Source organism: Tachysurus fulvidraco, chromosome 6, assembly GCF_022655615.1.
Source record: "Tachysurus fulvidraco isolate hzauxx_2018 chromosome 6, HZAU_PFXX_2.0, whole genome shotgun sequence".
Taxonomy (NCBI): Eukaryota; Metazoa; Chordata; class Actinopteri; order Siluriformes; family Bagridae; genus Tachysurus; species Tachysurus fulvidraco.
In genome coordinates, this window is record NC_062523.1 from 12,976,697 (window position 1) to 12,997,650 (window position 20,954).

The window sequence follows — 20,954 nt, forward strand, 5'->3', positions numbered from 1 at the left end:
CCATGCCCTAGTTAGCAGACTTCCAAATATGTGGTGAGCTGACGCCATTCATGTCTATGACCAGCTCATTGTTCGGTTTCACAAACACGATTGGTTCATTTTGATCATACATCCTGTCACAGCCAATAGCATTGAAGGGGCGGGGCATACGCTGCCTTTTGAAGCGTTGACCAAGTTCACAGTTCATTGTAACGGGTTCTTTTTGGGACAGATAGCAGTTCATCTACAGAAATCATGAGTGAGGTTAGTGTTATTGAATAACTATGTAACGATTCAGACAAATATCATATAGTACATTTATATATTAATGTTTAATGTTGCGTGTAAAAAGGTGTAAATTGAATATTATTTATTTATTATTTTGCACATTGCTAAAACTCTAGCTCGAACGCTAGCTTCCTAACGGCGCTGAAATATGACGTGTTAATTCAAGCTGCAATAGTAAAGAGTGTTTATGCACCAGGATGCAGCTCGTGGTGGCGGTGGTGGCGGTGATTTGCTGCGAAATTAGACGCAGATTAGACAAAGTGAACAACTCTAAAGGTTAAAGAAAATATATATACTGAACGTGGGCGTGGCTTCTTGCCATGGTGAAGTAGATCAGATTGGTTTAATAAGAACATCATACATTTAATTTATTCTTTATTTGATGTAGTCTGGTATTCTAGGCACTGATACATTGGTATAATTGTTTTTTCCCTTGCACTGTTTGCACCAGGTTGCACAGATGCACTTTATGTATCTAGGACTAACTTACTAAGTCCTTATAGATCTGTCTTTGTTCTGTGAAGATCCTTGATCCTGGAGAAACCTTGTCTCAGTTCACTGTGTACTGCAACAGCTATATGTGGTTGAAATGACAATAAAAAGCTTCTTGACTTGACTTGACGTGCTCTGGACATGTAGACCTGACATGACCATTTTTTGGTGGATATGAGATGTGTGATTTGAATGTGGGGTCCAAGATTCATGTGTCTTATAGATTGATAAGGAGGAAGTTTGCTCAATCCTTTAGAATATAGTGGACTTCCCTTACACCCTTACAATCCTCCTACAGTATTTATTTATTATAAAACAAAACAGAAAAAACCCTCCTGACTGTACAGTTATGTTTCATACATGTGTCAAGTTTGTAGTCGAACTGGAACCCCCAGCAGCACGGATGAGCCCGAGGGTGCTTTTTTTGTTTTGTTTTGTTAAAGGTATTGTAGTTAGCTTTTTATTTGTTTCTTATTGTTTGTATTTATTTATTTGTTTATTTTTATTTAAACTTTTTTTTTTTAAATAAATTTACAAAGTAAGCTTTATTAAGACCCCAAAAAATGCAGGATTAACCCACTTCTATTTCTGATTAGTTTTGTTTATTATTGAGATGGAGAAAGACAGTGAAATTTGGCAAAAAATAAATCTCTCCACAGTTTCAGAAATATCTTGATACTTGTGCTTGTGTAAGAAAGTGTGTGCAAGAAATTGCACAATTAAACCACGGTCTTTGCACATAAGCATGCACTCACCTGCTCTCTATTATCGTAATGCTCTATAATACTTGTACAAACTCATCTCTGTTTGGGATCCTTTTTTTTAAGTTAATGGTTACATACTTAGAGACTAGACACACTTCTACTCACTTCTGCCATTTAATTGAGTTTGTTCTTTAGCCAGCCAGCCACAGATGACACACTTTTAGTTAATCTTTTGTTATTTCATATACTGTGAAGGACTGGGGTGGTTCTGTGGAATAAATTGATTATGTGCAGTATTAATACATACAACTATGAGGAACAGTAAATCCTACCAAATAATGACTCCATATGTCCTATCAGATGGCAGTTACTGATGTTTGAATTTGACATCCACTGACACAAATGGAAACACGTTTCAGACACTTGTATTTTGATCTCTTGTGATCTCTGTCAAGTCTGGAATACAGCACTGTAGTTTAACACCCACTCAAGTATTTCACAGTATTCTAGGCAGCTATGAGATGATCACAGTATTTTCTTTACTAAATGTAAAATATATAACTAGTATCATGAATATTAGATCAAACATACCCTGCTTAACGGAGGCTTAACTTTTCACTTTCACACAGGAGGCATTTCAGAAGGCAGCAGAGGAAGTGAAGCAGCTGAAGGCGAAACCATCTGATGCCGACATGCTGGAGATCTACAGTCTGTTCAAACAGTCCACAGTGGGAGACGTCAACACCGGTGTGCCCATACGCTGTTTTATACCATAGCTCTTTACAGACTTTTTACATCCACTTTCAATACATTGTGCAGAAGCATATAATGTATGTGTATTAAATACTAGAAGTTTCAGATATTTATTTAAAAAATGGTTTTATTCCTTGCAACATATAGAAAAAAATGAATATATCTTAATGTTAAATGTTAATGTCGATCGTGGCTCAAAGGAATTTCAGTGATGTAAGTTAAGCTTTCCTTTTCCAGCTCGGCCCGGCATGTTGGACTTCACTGGTAAAGCTAAATGGGATGCCTGGGAGGCAAAAAAAGGTTTGTTCCATTTTCTTGCCACTAAAGACACAAAGCTTTTTACCAAGAACATGTATTTAATTTATACATTCAAATATTATACATAATTTATACATAAAAATACATTTATGTATTTTATCCATATTTATACATTCATAATAATCACAAACCTGCATTATAATGTGTAATGCAGAAAGTGGTCCTAGGGCAGCTTGATTTATTTATTTATTTATTTATTTAAGCTAATAATCAAATCACTATGTATTTGTCATGCCATATGTGTCCACAGAAAGTCAATGAGAAGAAAGGCATTGAAAAAGACAAACCTTATCTGACATGATATGTCTTATCTGACATGATATGTCTTATCTGACATGATATGTCATATGTCGGAACAGAAAGCAGCTCTGTCTCTTAAGTTAGAAAGCACTGAAACAAGTCTCAATGCAGGCAGTTTTTACAGACAGTCAGGTATAAAGCTTTTGTTAACAGAAGGGAGATGCAGTTTGAGTAAGATTGAATACAGCCCTATTAGATTTGTCTGAACACAAACCTCTTACCATAGATCTGTAGATTAAGTCCGTTTCAGACTGGTGATGGCATTCTAGTGTAATATTCATTTATCATGGGTCGCTGTGCACACATGAAGCATTACTTGTTTTCATTTAATGGCTTAGTAATGTATCTGGTTTGTCAGAGTATTAGAAACATGGATTTACATGGTTAAGACTATTAATAAGCTATTCACTCCGAAACTCTCTGGCAGTTAGAATATTCACAAACTTTAAAAGATTTACAGATGTCAGATTGCTGATAGTGTTTTATTTTTAAAATTGTAATTCATAGAATTTTGTGTTGCTCCTCTTAGATAAAAAGTACATACCAGTACATGTGCAATGCCAGTTTGTTTCAGATTGTGCCAGAAGTGTTTAGATTTTTTTTCTTGGAAATCGAAACACTTTAATTTCTGGAAGTAAGTTAGTTCCAGAGCATTTAGCCACTGAACAACATGGTGCTCATTTAAATGATGTTAAACTAACCAGAAATGATCAAGGACCAAGATTTTACTTCCGTAAACTTACAAGTAGCCATCGAAAGTGAGCAGAAGTGAATTTAACTGCAGTATTCTTCTGCACTGGGTTTAATGTTTCCTCTTTCCCTGTAATTTTCTATAGGTATGAGTAAGGAGGACGCAATGAAGGCTTATATCAGCAAGGTGGAAGAGCTGAAAGGAAAACATGGAATCTAATGTGTCATTAGTGTCACCTTTCAGAAAGTGTCAATTACTTGTGGTCCTGTGTAAAGCCTTAAACCTCTTGGTGTGTGTGTATGTTTGTGCATGATGCATCTCATTCACATGATGTTCGGTTGGATCAAAGCACAAAGCCATCTTGGGTCTACAGAAAACATCCACCAGCAGCTGGGTAGCGAAACCCTGTCCAGACTTTTTTATGTTTTACAAAATTCATAAAGTCTGTTCAATTTTCAAAAACTCTGTGTGTGTGGTTTTCATTTCTATTTTTGTTGAGCTGTTAATGGCAGATTGCTTGTCAGGATCAGTCCATCAGAATAATTAACACTGTGTCAGAGTGTTTTAAACAGCTCAGAGTTGTACACATGCAAAATACACATGCTGTTATATATTAGAAATAAATGCCAATAATTGAGATAAATAGAGCTAAATTAATTAAATATGTAATGTGTGCAAGGATGTACTGATTTAATTTCGATCTGTATTAAGGTTGCTAATGCTAGGCCGACACTGATTTAGCAATATTTTCTTTTGTGTTTTTTATATTTCCTGTATGTGTGCTGATGACCGACCTCCACACAGATCTTGCACATCAAAAGAGGATAAGATTTTGAAACATGATGCAATCAAACCTCAGTTTTTGTGCAGCACTTGGCAACAGATACTTGAAGAAAACAGATTTAGTTTCAAGTTGTGACTCAAAGTTCAGCTCTGAAATGATATCTGGAAAACATGAGAAGTGTTTAATTCCTATTGCTTAAAGATGTTTGATAGAAAGTTCACTGAGTATGTCGTTTTTATACTCAGTAGTGTTACTTTTAGTTTGTTTTTTATATATATAATTACAGCAGTGTAATTTTTAGCCTGCACATAATGAATCGTCACACATTGATACCCCACCTAAAGTGACCTGGACCTTATGATTAAATAATGAGCAGTAGGTGAGTGGAATGTAATGCACATCTGTCCTAACCATATGCATTTTGAATACATTTTGCATTTTGTCTTTACTTATGTACCAAATAACTTCCATATTAGATCTGGTACTGTGCTTTACTATATCATTCTGTTAGCCCACAACCCCTGATCCAAATAAGGACCAAAATATCAGTTTTGCATAAGTGTCTTTCAGCTGTAGCCAGACAGTACGGGTGTGTGCTTGGTTACATAATCACCAATATGTCACTGACAAGTTGCATTTAAGGAGTGGAGGTTCATTTTATTCTCTCTCTTTCTCCTGCTGCTGAAAAGTGACGTGACCAGAATCTTAACCATCTATGTCCACTAACCACCAATGTCTCATAGCTGGCTGTGGTTTAAAGGTGAACTGCTGATTCTTTTCCATGTTGGTTAATGTTACATAGAATTTACACTGTTGCCCTTTCGACTGGTATCACAGGTGTGTGACGCCTTCAGGGCAGAGCAAAGTTTGATCAAAATGACGGCGATAAGAATTACGGTAAGGTTTATTTCACTTTTTCACCATTTGAGAATTGTTAGTTTTGGCTAAACAACGGATTTGTAGAGATTGTGAATAAAATGACTAAATACTTTATATTTCAAAGAAAGATTACTTTTTAATGAAGTTCCTGTTTACAATGGACTGATATGCATGCTTTTTGAAAGGAATCAGGTGCACAAGAGTCATAAATTAAAAGGAGTCAAATAGCCTCTGTTGTTCTCTCTCTCTCTCTCTCTCTCTCTCTCTCTCTCTCTCTCTCTCTCTCTCTCTCTCTTTATATTGACCCTAAGTTTGCAAATTACTGGGACATCCTAATATGTAGGGAAAGTTTATTTATGTCATTTACACAACACTAAATATGTGAAGCAAACCATCACAATCGTCCTCCAAGGAGCCGTGGACAATATATTATGAAAAGTGTCCATGGTTCCACAACATTCCACAATTTCAGACACACAAATTTTAACCTCTGAAATTATTTAGAACAGCAGAAAGCAAAGATCATTTTGAACACATCTGAATGAAGGGCCCAGCTAAAAGGTGTGTTCCAAATTGCACAATTATGCACTGTTCTGTTGCATCTTGTAGTATAAATGTTTATTGTATACACTGTTGTGTGTTAAAACTGAAAATTACGAGACAAAATGCACTTCAAGAACTTTAGTGCTTAGTGGAAGAGGCTTAGAAAAGAAAAAAAAGACAATACTTGCAAATTAAATTAACCCATGTTGACCACCAGATGGCACTAGGACTGTATCTAATGCATCTTTAATTCTATATTATGAAAACCATCATCTAACTTTTGCTTTCCTTGACTTCATCACTCACAGGCTGTGACTCCTGCTGCCCGGGGGAAGTCTGCCCCTTTTTTTCTGGAAGTGTTCTGTCGCACTCTCATCATTCTGTGTATGGTTCTCTCCATTGTCCTGTCCTCCATCGCAGTGTGTGATGGACACTGGCTGCTGACTGAGCGCCGTGTGTTAGGCCTTTGGTTCTTCTGTGAGATGGACACAGAGAACGATGGTGCACCCTCTAACTGTACTAGGAATATTGGAGAGGAAGGGAGCCAGCTCCTGAATCATGGGCTCGGGCTGTGTCGTTGTGTCGTCTCTCTGGCTGTGGTGAGTGCTATCTTTGGCCTGGAGCTGCTGGTGTTATCACAGGTGAGCGAGGGATACCCATCACGGCAGCGGTGGCATCTAGGGGCATGGCTTGTGCTCCTGGCTGCAGGATTGGCTGCTGCAGGGGACATGACCTTTGTGTTTCTATTATGGGATAATGCTACACCTCTGGGACTCACACTTACCTTCTGGTGCCAGTTCACTGCAACCTTCCTCTTCTTTCTCAATGGCATGGCAGCCCGCCACATCCAGAATATGACAAATTTTCTGCCCTCTAGTGGTGATGTGGGGAAATCTTAGGCATGGAGCCTCCTAGACTTAGCACTTCTGGGTTATGCACAACATTCACATGTTTCTTACATGAGTTTATAGCATAAAGCTGGATTTGTTGAAGTTAATTGGTAAGAAGATCTGAAAGAACAATGCAGTTAAACAGATTTTGAGTTATACTGACAAATAGTTTATTCTGTCATTTCTGTAAACTTAATAAAGACTTTTCACAATATCTTTAATAGAATTTTTCATATCGTATATTTTTCACACAATTCACAGTTACAGTACAAAGGTAATCATATTTATAAACTATTGTGCTAAGCAAAAAAACAACATCATTACCCTGTATAGCAAATAGAAACAAAGAACATGTAGCAACATTATCATTAATATCACATTCAGTGTTTTATAACTTGTTTTTATAACCGTACCATCTACTTATAGACACAACAAGCACAACAAGTAAATTGTTTTGAAAATTGAAAATAGGGATAATTTTTCTCTTTTTTAAAAAGCCCCTGGTTAGGAATATTTAACTAAAAGAATAGTAAACAATGTCAGTGGTCCTGGATAATTGAAAATAAAATATTGTGTGAAGTATTCAGTTTACTGAAGTTAGTGAAGAATTTTATGCACTTTGCACAAACATTGTTAATTTATATCACATGACATAAACGTAATATAAGAAATACGAATATTCTACTATTTATTTAGAGTCTGATGTGTGCAGCTTTTAAGCTACTCTATGTTGTATGTTTAAATATAGCATAAAACGTTTTTCTTATCTTGCCGTGTTTTAAGTAGATTGGTGAAATGCTTTATTACAAAGTCAACTATGATTCTATTAACAGCAGATTAATGGGACTGAAACATGGCAACGGAAACTCTGCACGCACTTGAGGGAAGCATTCTTCATTCAGCCATAGTGCATCTAGAAGTCCAACTACACTGAGACTGTTAATGTAGCTCACTATTAATGTTTATAGTTTGAGTTATTTGGTCATGTTTGATGTTTGTAATTAGTCAGAGCTTATTTTATTTTTTACAGTTAGATGTGTGTAATATTTTATTGTGTTTGACTGTCTTATGGTCAGTCAAACATGCGTTTTTTAGGATATGTTATTAACTCTGGCTAAGAGTGATATCTGTGTGAGCGGCAGACCACTTTGGCTTAGGGAGCCATGATGCAATCTAGCGTCACCATGGACACGCTGCTTTAGACGCCACCGTCTCCAGTGCCGTGTAATTTCATGCTGAACCTGCCAAACAAGTAACAAAAAGGTAATATATTCCTGAATAGTTTTATAAGACAACTGAAATAGATGAATATTTAAAGATACTTTTAGTGTATTTTGTGCTGATTCCAGTAAGCATTTTATTAAAAAAAAAAATGCTGACCAAGCATCAGCTTCTCTAATTTATCCAAGCAATTCTTTGTGCTTGAAATCCTGCACTGTTGCTCGTATTTCAACCAAAATCTGTAATGAGTGAGAGTGTTTGGGTCACTTACCTCTCCATTCAGAAAGCAGTATAGAAGTGCTACTATGAAGCCCTGTGAAACAGAAGAGACACACAGTCACATCAGTGCATGGGCCATAGTCTGGATTTTAGACTAGATTAGTCAGTAGTCCTGTTATGTTTTGAATAAAACACAATGGGTCATGCTTATGAAAAATAAACAATGACCGGGTCTGAGAATTTAAAAGCACTGTTTTTATTGCTTTTATTTTTTGGTTTTTATCACTGTTTTTAACTCAATTTTAATACAAAACTTATAGCAAGACAGCACTGTTAAATTCCCCAAAATGCTCTAGCAATAGTCTATACAGTAGTTTACCAGACTTGCGTAGTTGGTGGTTTGAATGTTTCTAGAACTGCTGATTTACTGGGATTTTCAATGACAACAGTCTAGTTTACTCAGAATGGTGCAATAAAAAAAAATTCAATGGCAGGTCTGCTGACACAAAAACGTTGTTGATTAAAGAATGGCCAGACTGGCCAATGACAGAAAGGCTGCTGTACCTCAGATGACCACTTTGTACAACTAAAGTGATCAGAAAAGCATCTCAGAATGCACAGAATGTCCAAGCATGTTGAAACTTGTGGCAGATAAGCTACAACAACCGAAGAGCCAAGACCAGAAACCAGAGGCTGCAGTGGATGCTGACTCAACAAATCTAGGCTAGAAAATCTTAGCTTGGCCTGTTGAGTCTTGATTACTGCCGAGGCACACTGATGGTAAGAATTTGGGGCCAACAGCATGAATTCATGCACCCAACATCATGAATTCATGCACCCAACACTCCAACAGTGGAGATCTAATGACAATCTCCTAATGCATTATGCCACTATGCTAAAAAATCATCTATTTTATTGAGTTCAGTGTTCTTCAGTGGCCTTCCCAGCACCCACGGATATTGGAGAATAGGAGGTTTACAGCATGAATTTGCAACTGCTAAATCTGCAGGGGTTTGTGAAGTATCTTGACAAAATGGACTAGAATCTCAAAGGAGTGTTTCAAATATCTATGGACTTCATGTAACTAAGAATTGAGGCTGTTTTGAGAGAAAGCCTGGCACTGACAAGTATTAGTATAGTATTTATTCTACACCAATAAAAGAAACTATAATTTTATAGAAAGTATGATGTATCATTTACTTATAAAAAAAATATGATAATGCTGTTGATGGCTTTAGTCCTTCTAGTACTTTGTTTACCAGAAATTCCCTTAAATATTTTTCCAACAGGAAGAAAGCGCTTAAAGAAAAACAATTTCAGACACTTGACCTTACTATGTCCTTGACCATTTTAATATTAATTCCAAAACTGAATCAGTTAATCACATATAATGATAACTCCATATAAATAAAAATATTACAAACATTCAATCAGTAATTTGCTGTGGAATAAGCGGAATAAAACTCTATAGGAGGAAAATGAACTTCTGGGTAGTGGCGGAGCTTCATGTCTGGCTGCAATACAGCACTGCATTGTTGATAACAGTATAATCTGGTCAGGTTCCATACTTTATACATCACATTACCTGTGTGGAGGCCAGGGCGAGCTCAATGGCATTCCAGATCTGAAAAGTGAGGGTGCTGACTCCATCAGGGAAAAAAGTGAAGAGGGTATACTGCACACCAAACAGTGACACGAGCAGCAGTGTGGACTTGGCCAGCTTCCTTCATACAATACAGCAGACAAACAGCATCACAAAAGTAGTTTAAACTAAAATACAGAATTGTTCCATCTGTTCTGTGTCTCTTCTCTTCATGTTTGCCTGGAAAATGCTTATGTGGTGCTCAGTGTTGGCTGTTTTGCGTTTAACTTACTTGTGCTGTTTAAACTCATTTCCAATTGTGTCCGGAGCTCTCATCTTGCTTACTATTGTTTGTATGATTCTCAAGAAAAACAGGAGGTTCATCTTATGTGTTAAAAAACAAAACAAATATTGGTACATTCCAGCAATGATGATAATAATAATAATAATAATAATAATAATAATAATAATAATAATAATAATAATAATAATAATAATAGAAAATTAGAAAATTGCTGTGATGAAGACAGTCTTCTGACTTTGGGAATGTGTGTCTTTATTTTGCTTACGGTAATGAATAGGATAACAGGAACTCTCAGAATCCACCAGATCCAACCTCTGCTTCTTGTCTCCCAACACCTACACATACGCACACACACACACACTTCCTTTAACTCTGTACTGGAGGTTTGAATCTAATATGCCATTAAGCTATGTTACACAAACAGCGACTTGTAGCCACAAACCAACCTGTGCATTCATTTTCAATAAGTACTGGCAACCCCCATTGGCAACTAGATGGAGGTGTGTCCAATGATGCAAAGGAAAAGTTTAACTTTATGAAAATAGTTTAGAACACTCCAATAAGAGTGAAAACAATATAGCGCACATGATCCGTCTCCATTTTTGGACCCAGAAAGCCCAATTTTCGTGTGATACAAACCTGACCTGTAATATAGAATAGTAAATATGACACCATAGGTGTACGTATACATTTTAGGTGAGGTCAGTGTTTCTCTTTGGAAAATTTAGTCACTAGAATGTTCTATCACAGTTCAGAAAGTGACTGTTGAAAGATATACTGCATCATGTGTGGAGATTTTTGTAGAGCAATACATTATAATGTATTAATATTTTGGTCTGTGTGAACACACCCCTCATCCTCCTGCAGATATTTGGCGACACTCCACATGATGATGATGAGCATAGGCATGCCTGAATGAAAGGGAACAGAGCAAATGCTTAACTCAACAGTGCAAGCTTGAACTTTCACTATTGCAGCATTCAACATTGTAATAAAATATCACAGCAAAATGTTGACAATAGCAATATAACCTTTTTTTTGCCAGGAAATGTTTACATAACTAGGCATACATAGCTGTGAGCATGTCTGAGAGATATTAATGTGTGTTAGTGTATTTGAGAAAATGTGTTTGAGAAAAATATGTAAAAATAGATTCTAGAATCTGCTCTGGAATTCTCGGAAAAAGGAAAAATATCACTTTGAGCATAATCCTACTGGGGCTCTGAATGTTTTTCTTCTTTTTTTTTTTTTTTTTTAGAAAAGCTAAAATATTTTCTTAAGCAATACTCTTTTAGCAGTATTTTTTTTTTCTTCAAATGACTTAAATGTTACTTAAATGTTATTAGCATTAAGACTGTGAAGACTTTTCTGGGTGAAGACTCCCACTGAAAGAATAACAGCATTTTGAATTTTATAACAATGTTGGAGAATCCTCTTCAATTCAAGGTCAACAATTATCTATCTCCTTTTGTTTAACCTTGTCTAATTTACCCTAACTTGATTAATGGACGGTGGGGGCATGGTGGCTTAGTGGTTAGCACGTTCGCCTCACACCTCCAGGGTTGGGGGTTCGATTCCCGCCTCCGCCTTTGTGTGTAGAGTTTGCATGTTCTCCACGTGCCTCCGGGGTTTCCTCCGGGTACTCCGGTTTCCTCCTCCGGTCCAAAGACATGCATGGTAGGTTGATTGGCATCTCTGGAAAATTGTCCGCAGTGTGTGATTGCATGAGTAAATGAGAGTGTGTGTGTGCCCTGCAATGGTTTGGCACTCCATCCAGGGTGTATCCTGCCTTGATGCCTGATGACGCCTGAGATAGGTACAGGCTCCCCATGAAATGAATGAATGATTAATGGACAACCCATTTTTCTGGAGTCAGAAGGCATTTGATGGTGCAGTGGGTAGTATTACTATCTCACCACTCCAGTCTGTGGCTCTTTTTCTAAACATGGGTTGCTGTCTTTGTGGAGATATTGCGTCCATGTGGGTTTTCTCTGGATTCTCTGGTTTCCTCCCACTCCTCAAAAACATGGTGTTAGCTGCTGTAAATTGATCCTGGATGTGAATTTTTGAATGCATGGTGACCAGTCATGGAATGCCGTCCAATCCAGTGTGTATTCCTGCTTCGTGACAAGAGCTTAGGCTAGAATTTGGACCCAGTGTGACCAGGACCAGCATAAAGCACTTACTGACCATGAATTAATGAATTGTTGTCCATTCTCTTGAAGATTGTCAATAATTCTGGTGTGTAGGTTTTGTGTGTATACATGAGAGAGAGAGAGAGAGAGAGAGAGAGAGAGAGAGAGAGAGAGAGAGAGAGAGAGAGAGAGAGAGAGAGAGTGTGAGTGTGACATACCCCAGCCAAAGCTGATGTACCAGTGCAAACATTTTCTTGGGGAATGTAGGGAAAGATGGATGAGGCTGTGCAGGTAATGACCCTCCACCAACAGCCAACTATAGTTAGCCAGTATGCCATAGTTAGACAAAATCAGTGCAACTTTACAGCCAAGCTGAAAGGAAATACAAACCCATATTTAGCATAGTAGGATAATAAAACAGAGAACACTTTTAGAAAACATCTATGTAAATTATTTTCAGCTCATACTATTTGTGTATTGCTAGTGTATGTGTGCATATTTGCCAGATACGAGTGCTGTGTGTGTGTGGTTGTGGGTGTGTACCGGGTGATATTCACAGTGGTAATAATCCTGTGACTTGTGTAAAGCTGCATCTCGGATGAAAATGAAAACAGCCCGCAAAATGAAGGAAAGAAATAGCTGCATGTGAATGAAATTCCGAGTACAGTGGAGCTTTCTGAGAAAAGACAACATTCCATAACATATTTATATTACAGACAGATATTTTTTTATATATATAAAAGCAACATATACACACTTACAAGGCTGTACCTGAGCACACACAGCAACATGAATGCAATGGTGAGGGAAATCACTGAGATGCTGTAGCCCATTGAGTACATGATCTTTACCCCCATGAAGTACTTATGTGATGCCAGCTTCTACACACACACACACACACACACACACACACACACACACACACACACACACACACACACACACACACACACACACAAACACACAGCATCAGAACCAGATTTTTTATGTAGATGTGAATCATTTAGACTACATACAACAATGGATAAAAACAAAGAAAAAACACAAAGCTTATCTCTTCTGCTGACTAAAGGAATACTTCACTGTTTTCAACCTAATGTCTGTCTATCACAGCAAAGAATGAATACTACAGTATGCATGTTTACTATACTTACACTTTATTTGTTTATCCATGTTAACATTTTTGGATAGCTAGGAGCTTTTAAATGAAAGACCGATGATTACTACAAGGAGACAGCAATTGAGAAATATTCAGAGCCATCATCATGAAATGCACCAGCAGTTTCTAAAAGTCACTGTTAACCAGAATTGCTGTTGTAGAATTTTTTTTTATATTTATGAAGTATAAATATTTTAACTGGAATAATGTGAGTTAATTTCACTACATGCAGCTTCAAAGATGTAATGTACTTCATTTAAAAGATTTGAAAAGCTTATTGGAACCATGACACCAACTACTGTTTTGGAATAATAAATCACTCAAATAACCCAGACATGTCTGCAAAAATACCAAGGACACCACAATTGGAGAAAAGTGCTCGCTATGTTTACTTGTTCCTGACAAGCTACAAGACAAGCCAGTGCTCCATCACTAAGGCAAGTAAACAAAGAATTGCTGTAGTCTCGACATGATGACAAATGTATTAATAATTCTGTATACTGTATATGATGTAGGGTTAAGGCTTTGTAGCAATATCCAGATATTATAATAATATATCATCTAAAAATAGCAGTATTTAGTCTATTCTAAATTGTCCCTGTTTATTTGAATATGTGTGTTTATGGTGCCCTTTGGTGGGACTATCATCACATTCAGGAACTTTTCCCACCTCACACCCATTGTTCCTGGGATAGGCTCTGGATACTCCTCAATCCTGTCCAGGATATAGCGATTACTTAAGGTGAATGAAAGAATGAATGAATGATGCTTATTTGTAGAATGTGTCAGGATTTTTTACCTGTTGGAACATTAGGGGTGTTCCAGCAGTTGTCTCTTGTCCATTGTGTTTTTTGTTTACGTTTTGTGTGCACGTGTCTGCCTCAGCCTCAACACACCTGTTCCTCATGTGTCTAATTGTCTCCCTTTTTATTCCGACTTTGGGCAATGCGGTATACTCATGTGCTGTCTTCGTGGTCTCTGTTTTGTGTCCCTGTTTTGTTTTGGTTCCTTTTTCCCCCCTAGTTTTTTAGCTATCCTCCCGTTTGGGTCTGAATTTTATCTGTGACAACACCCGTTTTTTTTTTTTTTATCTGTGATGACACCCACTAACATTTTTAGCGCTCAGTACAGTAACAAATGTGTTAAAATACTTGCCTGTAGTAATCAAATCTAGTACACATCAAATAAAGAGAATTCGGGTGAAAAATGCTTAAATCCTTTAAATTACTATTAAACTACTGCATGTATAATCGTACCATGTCTGTGTGTTGGTGCACTACCCCATTAAAGGATCCGCAGGCCAGCATGTATGGTGGGAACGGATCGGACCACCCATTCTCTGTACAGTTTCTCCTTACATTTCCTATGCATATAGATAAACACATACAGTCTCTATAATAACATGCTGTGATGCATGACTGCCTCCAAAAACCACATCAAACCAACCTTTGACCCTGAGGAACTTGGGGCACTGCTGAGAGATTACATTTCCAACCTCTGCATGAGGCCAACAGTTCACATCATCCCATAATGCACTGCAACCTGCAGGGGTTACATAAGGGGAAATGATGCTGGCATTAGCATGATTTCTCTTTGAACATCATATACACTGAATGTTTCCCATTTATTAGATGAACTTTCCTTCTCTTTGGCATTTAAGTTCAGAGGTTAATGATGAGAAATAAACATAATGGTTTTGCTTATAATTATGAGAAATAAACAAAATGATTTTTGTCCATAATGTTTATAGGAAAATAATCTCTGCATCAGCCAAAAATATCCTAGAACAGAGTCTCTAAAACTCTGTTCCCTTTAATATTGCACATCATATACAATAATGTGATAACAGATAATGTGATCTAAATGGTCTTCTCGTTCATAGTAGCTGTAATTGAGTAAGCCAGTCAGGAGATATAATCAGTCAGGAGAAATCAGGAACTGAACATGCACGCACAAACATACACACAGTATCAATCATGAGAGAGGAACCATTCACATGCTGATGAATGCTTTCCTTTTAAGACAGGAGACATTCAAAGTTCATTTTTCTCTGTATTGCTGTAATGTCTTGGTCTTGTGATGAACAGCAGGAAAACAGAGGCAGTTTGTTATTGTGAGTGTGTTTCACACAGGTAGAAACAACTGCAAATCTCAATGACTTAGGTGATTTATATGATGATTGAGTTGAGAATACCAGAGAGAGAGAAAGGGAGGGAGGGAGGGAGGGAGGGAGGGAGAGAGAGAGAGAGAGAGAGAGAGAGAGAGAGAGAGAGAGAGAGAGAGAGAGAGAGAGAGAGAGAGAGAGAGAGAGAGAGAGACCTGTATTGCACACATCAATGTCAATGTACTGACAGACTGCTGTTTATGGTCTGCATGCAAGCCTGCTGTTACTGACAGCTCTAGTAAGCAATCATGCAGACTTAAACTTCAAACTTTAAATTATGTTAAACTTCAAATTATGCAGACCATTATCTAAAAATATCAATTTGGAGGAAAAAGTAAATAACCTTGACAAAGGAAGAAAGTGACTCAATAGTTGAGGTTGTGTGGGAACTGGTTAAGGTAGACGGGGCTACATGTTTAATGTGATAACAAGCAGCGCTGCATCATGGTGGTTCTTCATATCGTATCAGTTTACATATACCAAAAATAAAATGACATGTTTGTCTATTAACAGAAACACATGGGTATGAAAATGTCTGATGTGCCCAGGTGTGTACAGTAATATGTATAACCCCGTGGTGTTTGATCGTCTTCTGAATAAAACATTTTGGATCTATTTAGGAGTGACTGAATAGTGAAAGATGAATGTACATTTGTGTGTACGAGTGTATATGGATTACCTGTGGAGTTAACGTGTGTAATGTTATTTTGGTGAATGATTTTGTTGCAGTTCTCCTCTTCCTGGAGCCACAGGTACTCTGGATCACACTCTAAAGGGATGGATTTTACCTGCACACACAAAAACAGTCATTTGTGTTACACTACTTTAAACACAGTAATATGACTTTTATTGTTATTGCATATAACACAACTGCACATTTTGTACCACATGTTTTGCACTTTTTTGTATAATTATTCTATTACTCCTTATGTCTTATTCCTTTTTATCTACTATTAATTTTATTTAGCTACTAATTTTATAATTTTATTTAGCTATGTATATACACATTCTAATGAATTTTGCAAATTGTGTACTTTAACAAATTCTAACAAATCTGCAAATTGTGTACTCTGTATAAATGTGTACCTGTAAAAATAAAAGTCGTACATCTTAAATCATTTACCATGGATTTTAAAATAAACTAATTCTGAGCCATAAGGTTCCAGCACCTGAAATATCGTGTACTTTTTTTTGTACACGTAAACACACACACACACACACACACACACACACACACACACACACACACACACACACACACACACACACACGCACACACACATGTATGTATGTGTGTGTGCGTGTGTGTGTGTATGTGTGTGTGTGTGTGTGTGTGTGTGTGTGTGTGTGTGTGTGTGTGTGTGTGTGTGTGTGTGTTTACGTGTACCGGAGTCGCATATAAAATAAATGCCATGTGAGTAGACATTATATATATAATTGCAGACACTGATTTTGCAGAATAAATGATTATAAACACTGATTATATTTAATCATTACATAAAGAATAAAATGATTTTGCAAGTACATGAAGCATTCCAACCCCGTTTAGAATAAAACGCAACTAAACAAACCAATGAATATATATATATATATATATATATATATATATATATATATATATATATATATATATATATATATATTATAATTTATATAATATTAATTTATTATAATATTATTGTTTTTTTTCAGTGTACAAAACATAAAAGCATTTTATCAAATATTCCTAATAATCGCTGTAACATATAACTCACGCGTGTACAGAAAGTTATGAGCGCCAATACTGCAGCTTTGAGGAACTCCGAAAGCTTCATTGTGCTGGAGATGAAGCGCCGCTCTCACCACCACCTGCTGCACAGAGGTTAACCTTCTCTAAAGTTAACAGCACGCGCCTCTTCTCAGAAACCCATGTGGACATTTCTAAGCGGGTATCCAGCATGGCCGTGCGTGATGAGCATCAGTCCGCATCCGACAAATACGTAAGTTTTACACTTACTGTAAAACACTTACTGTAAAACAGTTTACTCGATTGTAATAAATTTGACAATCCAAATATCCATTTAAGCCATGCAAAATGAAACGCGCTCACATAATTTAGTCGAAAATATGTTCACGTCCAGTACCTTATCGGATAGGACCTCGAGCCCAAGTCCTGTATTATTTGACTTACTGGGTGATCGAGTAACATAGACAACATCATGTGAAAATGACGTAGTCTGAGGCGCTTCCCATTTTTCGTTACCTTTCTGAGCCCTCCTCACTCCTCCCCCTCCCATAAACGAAAAAATTCCCACTAGTTGGTCATAGTGCTTCATGTTAATTTCCGACTTCCCCAAACATCTTTCTTAGTTTGTGCAACCTTGTAAGACCAGAAAAGTAATCATCTTAAATACATTTATTATTTCTAATGTTGTGTTCCTCTGCAAGGCGGCACAAAAATAATGATATTCACTATGAATTAAATCATCTCTGGCTCTCTAAATGGCTGGTCACTGCTGTTTTTTGGACTTTCTTTGCTTGCATGACATTTCCAGAACTATTGAATAAGCCCATTTAGTGTGTGACATATAACAGATACAATCATACATTCATTCATCTATTCACCTTTAGTAACTAACTTATTTTGTTCAGGGTTGTGGTCCATCTAAGAGCCTGTGTAGGCCAATCCACTGGAAGACATAATGGACATATGCATTCACATCTAATGGGAAATATACCAATACGCCTTTCTGGATGTGGTATAAATGTTTTTTTTCAATCATTCTAATCCACAATCGCTTCACAGTAATAACCTTCAGGCTTGTATTCTCTCAGCAACACTAATTTGTAATATTTCCCCACATACTTTCTGACACATTTGTTCTAGCTTCACAGTTCCAGGCTGAGCCCAGGTTTTGCACAACATCATAGGTTTTCTCTGGGTTATCTGGCTTCCTCCCACCTCCGAAGAAACATGCTTGTACAGTATAGATTGGCTACTCTGAATTGCCCCTATATGTGAATCTGTGCAAAATGACTTATGATGGACTGGAGGTGGGTGTTTGCCCACCTTGTGCCTGTAGTTACAACGATAGACTCAGAACAACCCAGAACAAGAGTATTTACATGTTTGTAATTGTGACCAGGCTGTGGTCTATTCACTATATTTATTTCCCACACAGATAGCTACTGTAGGTGTGACCTGATTTAGTGACTACCAGTTCTCACCTTTTAGTGATGACTTATCTCACAACATCTGTAGAAGTACACTCACGATCATTTTCACTCAGGGTATGTACTCCATTGCAAAGTAAGTTCTCTTTCTCTCATTGTTCTCTCTCTCTCTGTAAACAATAGAGAGAGTAAAAGATAACGATTATGGCTGTTCTCGCCCATCCCCAGTAGCCAACACAAACACAAGAGACTAATTGCATACAAATATGTATTACTTATCAGGGATATGTGAAAGAGAGAAAGATGAGGTGCTCTATCAGAAAAATCTGTTTATTCATTATTCATCTGACGTAATTCCGGTTCTGTCATGAAGCTCTGTTTAGCTACTGCAGCTTTTGTTTGCAATGAAAACAGGAGAGTGGCATAGGCTCTGTCTGTGGTTCTGTAGAGAACCTGTTACTGTTGAGGTACATCAACCTCAATTTATCTCTGTGATTGAAAAGTTACTGATTTATGAACCTGCTGGCAGTAATAACAGTCATTTTTCAACAAGGAGCGTATGTGTGTGTGTGTGTGTGTGTGTGTGTGTGTGTGTGTGTGTGTGTGTGTGTGTGTGTGTGTGTGTGTGTGTGTGTGTGTGTGTGTGTGTGTGAGAGAGAGAGAGAGAGAGAGAGAGAGAGAGAGAGAGAGAGAGAGAGAGAGAGAGAGATAATGCTTAGGAAAGGAACAGTTCTGGACTTGCTCGAACTAGTCACCAGGGACAACTCACTGATCTACAAAGATGTATCTCTCTTTTTCTCTCTCTCACATGCACTCTCTGATTAAGACTGTGACTGGCTGACTGTGTACAATAAAAACTGAACTGTTTACACTTGAGATAACCATAACTCACCTTCGCTGTGCCCAAACTGCTTTGTACCAACATCTAATAGTGCCAACACCAGTTTCGGAAAATATATCCAAATGTATGGAAATGTTTACAGAATTAATCATCAGGTGTTACAAAGCTCTAGCCGACATGCTTTAAAAATTGTTCACAATAACAAGGGCACAAAATGTCAAACGATATGACGTAACTAGTTGGGTTAATGCTCTTATCATTTGGCACAATTGTCTAAGTGGCTTTTCTCATATCAGTAAAGAAGCAACACTAATATTGTCTGTGTTAAAGTGTTATTTGGTGCAGCCCTGCATCAACACAGATTCTGTAGTGGTATTAACCTCAAAGGTCCATGTAATGGTTAGCTAGGATGAAACAACCATAAAGACAATGAGGAACACCATGGTTATTATTAAAGCAAAATGGCATTTCACTCACTGTATATGTGCTCCATAGACAGCTTAACTAGGTACAATCAAACAGTTTGGAAGAAATTCATGGTCTTATACAATTTATATCTCAATCTAAAATGATCAAAAGAAGCATCTAAGGATTTATTTTTGAAGTTTGCATATGTGTTTTGTGCCAAGTTAGCCAGAAACAAATGAATGGATGGACATTTCTGGTGGAGGAAGAGCAATATATAATTCTTCCTTTCACATGCCTGTTTTATCTCAGCATTCTGTAGCTCAGGTCAAATACAACAGCCAGAGAACACAGATAATACAGTCAGTATGTCTACTTTAGAATAATGTTTTATTTCCAAAGCATGCTGTAATATATAGAAAACCCTAAACAGTATGTAATTCCTTAAAAGAAATGTTATTTTATTCACCTGCATATGTATGGGGTGTGCTATTATAGGAACCTCATCAACCACCTCTAATTTGATTATTTTCTTCTATTGCAGTGTTTTATTACTTTTATGCCACAGCAGTTTAGCAATGATTATTTTTTTTTATATTAAATGATAATAATAATATTAGAATTAAGTTTAATTAAATGTACAAAAAAGTTAAACAAAAAAAACCAACACAATATAAAACTGTCATTTACAGCTAGAACTACTTCAGATCTATGCTAGTGTAAAATCAAACACCCTTTGCCCAATACACTTCCAGATGAGGGTGCTCTTTCAGAATAGATCGTAACCTGCTATAAAATGTATATTTTTAATATTTAGTTTAGCGTGAATTTATTATTTTTTTTCTGTGCTGGACATACGTAGATCAAGAGAGGAGGAATAGAAGACCTATGACACCCATTGCACTGCCTTCTGATCAGTTAAGTTATGGGATGGCATGGAAAACATGTTAAGAGGCTTCAGTGTGGATAGGTCTCACTTTGCAAAAAAAAATAAATATTCTGTAGTACTTTCAGTTCCTATATTGTGTATATTGGTTAGAACTGCACTGTTCCATGTTATTATTATTATCCTGTTCTGTCTTGTGTCGTCTTGCTCTATTTGCACTTGTTTGCACACATGCCATTTATGTAGTACTGTGTGTTGTACTTT

General features: G+C 37.0%; 3 protein-coding genes across 3 annotated transcripts; 2 read left to right on the top strand and 1 right to left on the bottom strand.

The window, feature by feature from the left end:
• Positions 1–88: 88 nt before the first annotated feature.
• dbi (diazepam binding inhibitor (GABA receptor modulator, acyl-CoA binding protein)) lies at positions 89–3,987 on the top strand. Its single transcript, XM_027164803.2, has 4 exons — positions 89–243; positions 2,093–2,210; positions 2,454–2,516; positions 3,671–3,987. The coding sequence occupies exons 1-4, from the start codon at positions 235–237 to the stop codon at positions 3,742–3,744; spliced, it is 264 nt and encodes an 87-aa protein (XP_027020604.1). The 5' UTR covers positions 89–234; the 3' UTR covers positions 3,745–3,987.
• A 156-nt stretch (positions 3,988–4,143) lies between these two features.
• On the top strand, positions 4,144–6,842 carry tmem37 (transmembrane protein 37). The gene is made up of 3 exons (XM_027164802.2): positions 4,144–5,069; positions 5,147–5,206; positions 6,040–6,842. The coding sequence occupies exons 1-3, from the start codon at positions 5,025–5,027 to the stop codon at positions 6,628–6,630; spliced, it is 696 nt and encodes a 231-aa protein (XP_027020603.1). The 5' UTR covers positions 4,144–5,024; the 3' UTR covers positions 6,631–6,842.
• A 153-nt stretch (positions 6,843–6,995) lies between these two features.
• On the bottom strand, positions 6,996–17,600 carry LOC113654571 (secretin receptor). Its single transcript, XM_047814938.1, has 13 exons — positions 17,160–17,600; positions 16,085–16,193; positions 14,688–14,783; positions 14,498–14,604; positions 12,854–12,963; positions 12,626–12,758; positions 12,301–12,454; positions 10,798–10,858; positions 10,213–10,282; positions 9,936–10,027; positions 9,647–9,785; positions 8,114–8,155; positions 6,996–7,862 (listed from the first exon to the last, which is right to left on the bottom strand). The coding sequence occupies exons 1-13, from the start codon at positions 17,217–17,219 to the stop codon at positions 7,713–7,715; spliced, it is 1,323 nt and encodes a 440-aa protein (XP_047670894.1). The 5' UTR covers positions 17,220–17,600; the 3' UTR covers positions 6,996–7,712.
• Between the last annotated feature and the right edge of the window lie 3,354 nt (positions 17,601–20,954).